We start from the raw sequence: 8,095 nt of genomic DNA on the forward strand, positions 1-8,095 counted from the left end.
CAGCGATGGGACTGTTGGAGAAAAACAAACAGTATCATGTGTGAAAACTGTGTGGGTGCAGAACCAGCATGACTAACACATGCACAGATGTTCTGCTCATCATGAACACGTCAATTTCCCAGAGGGCGATGCTTTGACCCTCAAGCTCCGCATCACAAAATAGCTACAACGATTTGCTATTTTATCTACCGTATCACAGGCCGTAATAAAGGGAGAAAATGTGAAATGGCTATAAAGGTCTTGTGGGGATAAAGATTACTGATGTCAGATCATTTTATCATGATCATATGACCTCATAAAAATATATGTGAAAAGAACAAAGCTAAACACAACGAGTAGTTCAACAGTAACTATAAATACGAGCCCATAAAAAGGAAGCTCTGAATACAATATTAGCTTTCTGTGGTTTTAACCTACTTTTGATGAAAGCTGCACAAGGGCTTTTATGTTGGATTGTGTTCAGTGTGTTTACGCAATTAAGGCTTCCACAACAGTTTTGTTCAGTATCCAACTTACTGTAATGGGGGCATTGCTGAAACGAATCTTCCTCTTTGGAGGGATGTCCTCTTTGTTCTCATGTGGCAGACCAGGAATCTCTGTCAGATCAGAACCCGGGTCGTAGACAATATCCTCGTCGTCTCCGTAGAGGTCGTCCTCAGGATCCGTGCAGCTCTCCCCCCAACCCTGGTAACAGGCGTCCCCGTCTGCGTTAAAAATCACCCGCTCATTCCCAGTGTATTCCTCATCGTGTTCTTCCGCCTGGTCCTTGGGAGATTCAGAGGACTTGTCTTCTCTTGAACCGTCCCCATCCTCCTGGCTTTCCCCAGCTGGTGTAGTCGGGGTCTGCAATGGCTCTGGGGTTGCATCTTCAAAAGCTTTGTCGGTAATCACAGCATCATCTTTAGGTTTTGAAGCTTTGGACACAACTAGATCCTCAATATGTTTTCCTGTTTCTGAGTGTTTCTCCTCTTCCTCACATGAACCATTGACCTGGCTTCCATTGGTGGTGACCCCAGAAAGACGCCGCCTATCTCCGCCCGTAGTCTCAACCTTGTCTGCTTTGTCTTCTTCCTCTTGTGGTACTGGTTTCAGCTCTGAAGTCTCTGTCCTAGGACTGGGGCTCAGAAGGTCCTCAGAAGACGAGGATGTGGGACACTTTCCCCCTGTCCTGCTCTGGTAGTTTCCACAAACTGGAGATTGTCTTGAATCATCTTCACTGACATCGCCTCCAGGGCGTTGGAACCCATCTGGTGAGTAGAGGGCACGTCTGCTGACTCCTTTGTAGGACGCACCTAGGTTGTGGTTGTCGACATTTTCAAAAACAGCACTCAGTTGACTGACAGTCGGCGAGGACGCCTCCGTCCTGGAGCAAAGTGAGTCCAAGGAGTCTGTGCTGCCTCGATTAGACCTTGTGCCTCGCCAGTCATCCAGGTGCTCATGGGAACCGCGTTTATCACGTCCGTATGGAAAGACTGGTGATTGGGACTGGTCACGTGACTGCTGCTCAAACAGCTTCCTGGTTTCAGAGAACTTTGCTCCAGCGCCTCCAACCCTGTCAGCTGATGCGGAATGCTGGAGTTTTATCACTGACCCATCGGCTTTGTTGATGAAGTTGGTGGGCTTGACCAGTTTTTGCGGCGAGGAATCATCACAACCCTTGACCTTAGCCGGCACAGGTTCTGTGCCCATCTGCATGAACATGTCCTTAATGCGACTGACATGGCCCCCATACTGGCGGCCCCTTGGCTGTTTCACCCGTTCTTGGTCTTTGGGCTTGCAGTCCCCATCCTTCCGAGGTTGGTCAAAGGCCTTCTTGAGTGCCTGAAACTCAGCCCGGTAGGCATTACGGTGGGGGGAGGCACTCCGGAGGCTGGTCCTCTCCCCCGAGGCCTCCGTCTTCAGCATGATGATGTCTTTGGATTCAGAGGGGATGTCAGCATCGCCGTGGCCTCATTAGAATGTGGGAGTGAGGAGTTTAGTTTGACCTACTGCGACGCTGCCTAATCGGATCCACCCAATATAGTTATAGTCCCTTTAGGCCCATTCACACCTGCAGAGATAAAAAAAAAGAGACGTTATAAAGATGGAAAAATGTTGTAACACTGCATGATTATATGAGTTCAAGAGAGATAACTATTTAAACATGCACACAATAACATCACATAAAACTGAAAGTGGCTCTTACTCATCAAAATTAGGATTACAAAGCTTGAGAAGAGATCATTTTCATGTTCCATCAATAACACTATTCAGAAACATGGGAGCCAAAGATGCTGATGTACGATAAAATAAAGCTCTTACTACAAGAGGACTAGTTATAAAAGCCTATTGGATGCTAAAAGCACTCTGATTGTGTTGTCTTTTCAGCACTGCTGCGCTGTTTACCTTCTCAAATCAATACTTACTGTAGACATGAGCTCTTTCTGTTTAAACTGGTGCTATGCTGCAGGAAATATGGCTATTTTCTTCTTCTTCTTCTTCTGTTTTCTCACTCCCACTCCCTCTGTTTTCTATAGTAAGCTGTGACCCTTGTACTCTGCCACATCCCACAGCTCTTTAAACCATCACTGACATTATGCTGCTTCCTACTAAATGCCAACCCTCAAACAAAGCATTGCATGCAGTTACAACCTTTACTGCACAGAGGAATGCACCAAACGTGTTGATATCCTATAGATACAAAAAAAAAAAAATTAATGAACTGAAAGACTTGCAGTTCACCCACTATTATAATAATACTGTGTTAGAGCAGGGTAGCAGGCTGGTAATTAAATATTCTATACCTACTGCTATTAATGTTTAATCCTGTTTGGAAATACATTCCCTCAAAGAGGAAGATGAAATATGACACACACACATAAAAACATTCATCTGGGACATTAGAGAATCCATTAATCTCAGTTGTGCTGAATGGTATGCTACTGTATGGATGCAGCAGCAGCAGCAGCAGTGGCTGAAACCTAAATGCCCTGGCTCAATATTCATTATTCACCATGCTGGACTATTGCATGGTCCATGATAACACCTATGTGAAATCCTTGCACTTGATTAACATCCTGTGCTGCTTCTTCGGAGGATATCGCACAGAGACGAATAAAGTTAGAGGTGAAAGATGAAAGATGAAATTGAGGCTTTCACATTGTGTCAGTGGGATTAGACAAACAGGCAGAGCCGCACATCAGCCACACCACACACAACATGACAGCTCAGGTTTCCCCCTCTTCTGACTCTGACAAACCTGTATTTATGTGCATTTTTTCCCCCTCCTTTGCAGATGATGTATGCATGGGCCAGACATAATAATTGACTGACCTTCCTCTGGGATTATCAAAGTTATAACCACAAAAACCACAGCGATGTTGCTTCAATGTTACAAAAACAAAAGACTTACATTCATGTAGCTCCAGCTTCGTTTGACGCGTGATGCAAAACACAAACTGTAATCCAGAGAGGCTAAACTCGTTGGAAATATAGGATGCTGTTGTTGCAAAAACCTTTCCAAAAACAACACATTTCTTATCCCACGCTGGTAAATTGTCCGGGATGGTATCATCGGCCACTACAGAAACGTTTTGGACACACTGGAGCCGCTACAACGCCATTGCAGGCAGTGGGCGATGCTGCCAGTCAGTCGCGCTATGGGGGTGTCGCTGCAATTTGGCAGCTCATCTCACTCAGAGCTGCACTGTGGCAGCGTTTGCATTGGCTGGTCCGATATACGTCTGCGGTGGAGACAAGTAAACACACGTAGCTGTGATGGTAGCCAGTGATTTGCAAATGTAAAAGCCTCATGTGACAGGTGCTGAAACACTGGGCTGCGGCAATGGTTTGGTCCGATAATCTGCTGCTGCTGCCGCGCGGAGGGGGCTTCAGTGAGCTGCAGTCTGGCATAAATACCAGCACACAACAGCAGCAGACTGGGACTTTACTCACTGCTTATTGTTCATCAATGGGGGTTTGGGGTGGGGTACAGAGTCAAGGACCATTCAGGCTATGGGTGTTTGAAATTATGGTGTCTCAAAATGTGGTGTGAGGACCACTAGGGGGCCATTTTAGGCAAAAAAAAAAACCAAAATAATCTGTCTGGAGCCGCAAAACATTTGAGCATTGTGATGAAGGGAACACAATTTATAGTCTTAAGTATATTGTATATAAGTCTAATGCAGTGAGGGCCAAAGTGCAAATGTACTACGGAGTATTAGGGCCACATTGAGGGAAAGAAATCTGGGATTTCCAGAATAAAGTCGCAATATTACGAGAAAAAAGTCGTAATATTCCGAAAATAAAGTCATAACTTTACGTGAAAAAAATCGTAATATTACGAGAATAAAATCATAACTTTACGTGAAAAAAGTTGTAATATTACGAGAATAAAATCATAACTTTACGTGAAAAAAGTCGTAATATTACGAGAATAAAGTCATAACTTTACGTGAAAAAAGTCGTAATATTACGAGAATAAAATCATAACTTTACGTGAAAAAAGTCGTAATATTGCGAGAATAAAGTCATAACTTTACGAGAAAAAATAAAATAACACGTAAAATTACTACTTTATAATTTTATGACTTTATTCTCAAAGTATTACGACTTTTTCCTCGTAAACCTATGACTTTATTTTCATAAAATTATGACTTTATTCTCGTAATATTATGACTTTATTCTCGTAATCTCAGATTTTTATTTTTCCTCAATGTGGCCCTAATATTCCGTTGTACCGTCGTACCATAGACCTACAACAATGATAAATAAAAAGGAAAATGTAAACAAAAAAACAGTTATTCATTTTCATTTTTAAAAATCCACAGAGAGCCACTGGAGAGGGGCTAAAGAGCCGCATGTGGCTCCGGAGCCGCAGGTTGCTGACCCCTGGACCAGACAAATGAGTTACAGTTTGATTTCACTGCTATATCACTTATTAAAAAGTCAGTCTGCTGAGAGAAATAAGGATAACTGATGATCCTCCATTTTAGTAGTCCATGTAGTTTACAGATGCAACTGGGCATTATTCATTCAAGGAGATTTAAAACAGCAGTGGGTAGAAATGGAGCAAATATGATTAAAAAAAAGTTATTTTTACAAACTATATCCTGACAGTAGTGCATGAGACAGGAAAAAATCATGTGCCTCTGTGTCCTCCGGTGTCCCTCGATGCTCCTAATGGAATCTGCAAGATTCCACAGACCGGAGGAAAACAACCAATCAGAGCCAAGCTGGAGCCTTGCCGTCTATGAACAGCTGTCAATCACTCGCAAACTCTTATCAAGCGGTTAAACTCGGCAGCGCTGATCAAATATGAATCAATATTCTGTTACTGTAATGCCTATTTCTCGCCTCAAATGTTTTCAGAAACATCTTGTAGTGTGCTGTTTAGCTGTAAAATGAGAAAGTTTGTGACCCGGCAGCCATGTTGAGATCAGTCAAGGAAATACCAAGCACCGCCCACCGGCCGGAGCAAACTTTCTAATAGTTTGACCATTTGGTTGGAGTTCCCGAGTGATTGACAGCTGCCTCTGTTGAATGAACAGCCTCCAGTCACAGGCTAGATTTTTTTTAAAGCCTGAAAACAGAGCCATGAGGAGGTGCAGAAGTCTAGTTTTCTCTCAGAGCACTTGAATTACAATATGCTGAAAGGTTATTATGGAATTTTTACCCAATTATGCCAAAAAAATGTTTGCCTACTGAAGCTTTAAGTAAAAGATCTTAGTACTTCTTCCACCACTGAAAAACACACTGACATTGACCAATTTATATAGAATATTAGTGAATAAACATTACAGTGTATTAATAAACTACTGCAGTCTGTCTAACAGGGGTATTATTCATTTTAAAACATCAGTTTTTCACTAATGTGCCAATATGCAATGTTCAGGTTTAATTCAGCCACATGTCATGAAATGAAAGCCCCTGAATATTAAAGTTGGCTGCTCCAAACACTATCTCTCACAGACTCACGCTAAATGAATATCAAAAAATGCGAAGGTTTCTCAAGTTAGCAGTCTCTTTCCCCCAATGAATCGGTTTGCATAAATATTTTAACAGTTTTAAAGAAGATCAGAGTGCAAAAATTCTAGCTGGGTTACATAGGAGTCACCCCAAAGCACGGGACAGAATTCATGTGATAAATCACTAGAAAGGAAGCTTTGTCAACATCCAAATGCGTGATTATCAATTATATAATGAGCCTAATATATGGCATTGTTGCTGGCATGCATATTCTGTAGGCACACATTACAAATTATATTATAAATTAAATTTGTAATCAAAGTTTAATTACGATTCATTCAAGTGTGATTTAGCAGATTAAAACATGCCTATGCTGCATAAATTAGAATTAGATATTTGTGACTGTATTTGTCACCTTCTCAAATACCATGAAGTAAATCTCATTTATAAATCTGTGCAGTCTTATAATCTGCCAAAATATGCAATTTACATTACACAATGGTTACATTACATTATGTAACCAACGATTTCAGTCCTTACTGAACTCACTGGCAGCAACATGTTGGTTATTTTTTATACGGTAGACTACTGTTGTTCCATTTTTACTCGTGATCCTTCACATTTTTCAGCATATTGAATTTATAGAGTAAAATATTGTGTCTTTGCCATAAGGTCCGTTATATCTGCTGCACTACAAGAAACATGAGCTAGAGTTTGTCCCCATTTAGCAACAGCCCTCACTTCTGAGTATGCACCAATACCGATACTGGATCGGATATCGGGCCGATACTGACTCAAATAGCTGGATCGGATATTGGTGACAATAGGGCCGATTTATTCAATTCAATTCTATGTTTATATGCAATATACATTATATACTGGAATTTTAATTCCTGTTTAAGTTTTAACCAATTTGTTGCTGCCTTAAAAAAAAGTTTGCACCTGAATTGTAATTCCTGTTAAATTTGAAGTTATTGGTGTACGATTTAATATTTTAATAATAATTAACAATTCACTAAATTTGTATCTATGTATTTATTTGTTACATTTTGTTTTACAAAGTTAGGAAAGCATAGTTTAAGTCAAACCTGATGTTGCCTTACACATAAAAGAATGATCCCAGTCACTTCCACACAGTGAGGCATACAGCTTATTAATTAAAGACTATATCGGATCGGTCCTCGGTATCAGCCGATACCCAAAGCCCAGGTATCGCTATCGGTATCGGGGCAGAAAAAGTCGGATTGGTGCATCACTACCTCTGAGGAGAGTGGGGATGTTGCATCTTGCCTCACAGCCCAAAACAAGCAATGTCAGGACAGTGCAACTTGCAATTTACGGCAGACTAAACCGAAACAGAATTGGACTGAAATCAATCCAAATCAATACACATCTATCACATCAGATATCAGACACATTAAGCGCATTCATTAACCTATAGAGTGATTGTTGTGTGATACATTCATACCCAGTCCAATCATTGGCTATGTGAAGATGTTGCTAAGCAACCTAAAAATAATCTTAAGGGGATAGGGTGAGAGAACAGAACAGCCTCACACTGCAGAGCACATGAGGATGGATAGCATCATGTTTATCACCACAGAGGAAGCCAGGAATCCAGTTTCAAATTATCAAACAAGAGCCATGCAACGACAACACGGTCAGTAGCCAGATCTAGTATCCTTCACTGCAGGATCAAAGTGCTCTCTTAGTGATATGCTGACATCAAGGGAGCATGAGGGGTGAATTAAGGGTCCCACAGCCCTTTTAGCAGTCATGACTTGGAGCCAAAGGGGCCAAAACATGACCATCTGTCTGCTAGGACTGTCTCTGCAGGGGTTCTGGTCAGATTGGAGCAGACTTCTCAAACATGTCTCTGCCCTCTCACAGCTGGGATTAGGGGGTCATGAGGTGATGGTTTGTGTATGTTTGTCTTTAAAACTCCTTGTAGTGGCAGCTTGCTCTAAACCGTCCTCGCCACTTCTAGCAGGATGTAAAGGTTTCTGACTCATGTAGACTATACCATGTCCAACTTCCACTTGCCTTCTACAGACACTCACTCCCTGGTCAGCTTCAAAGATGAGGCTCGTATAATGAGTGAAAAGTTTATTCCACGAAAATTAAAACAAACAAAAATATATCCACATGA

At 41.6% G+C, this 8,095-nt stretch overlaps 1 protein-coding gene across 6 annotated transcripts in view; it reads right to left on the minus strand.

Moving 5' to 3' along the window:
• The window catches only part of ppp1r9a (protein phosphatase 1, regulatory subunit 9A), a 66,601-nt gene that overhangs the window by 53,173 nt on the left and 5,333 nt on the right, over positions 1-8,095 (minus strand). For all 6 annotated transcript variants that reach the window (XM_074614003.1, XM_074614001.1, XM_074613999.1 and 3 more), the window contains exon 2: positions 517-2,050. In XM_074614003.1, coding sequence (XP_074470104.1) covers positions 517-1,905 — 1,389 coding nt within the window. In that variant the 5' untranslated portion in view covers positions 1,906-2,050. The remainder of the gene's footprint in view (positions 1-516; positions 2,051-8,095) is intronic.

The sequence above is a fragment of the Sebastes fasciatus genome, chromosome 17 (genome assembly GCF_043250625.1).
Source record: "Sebastes fasciatus isolate fSebFas1 chromosome 17, fSebFas1.pri, whole genome shotgun sequence".
NCBI classification, from domain to species: Eukaryota; Metazoa; Chordata; class Actinopteri; order Perciformes; family Sebastidae; genus Sebastes; species Sebastes fasciatus.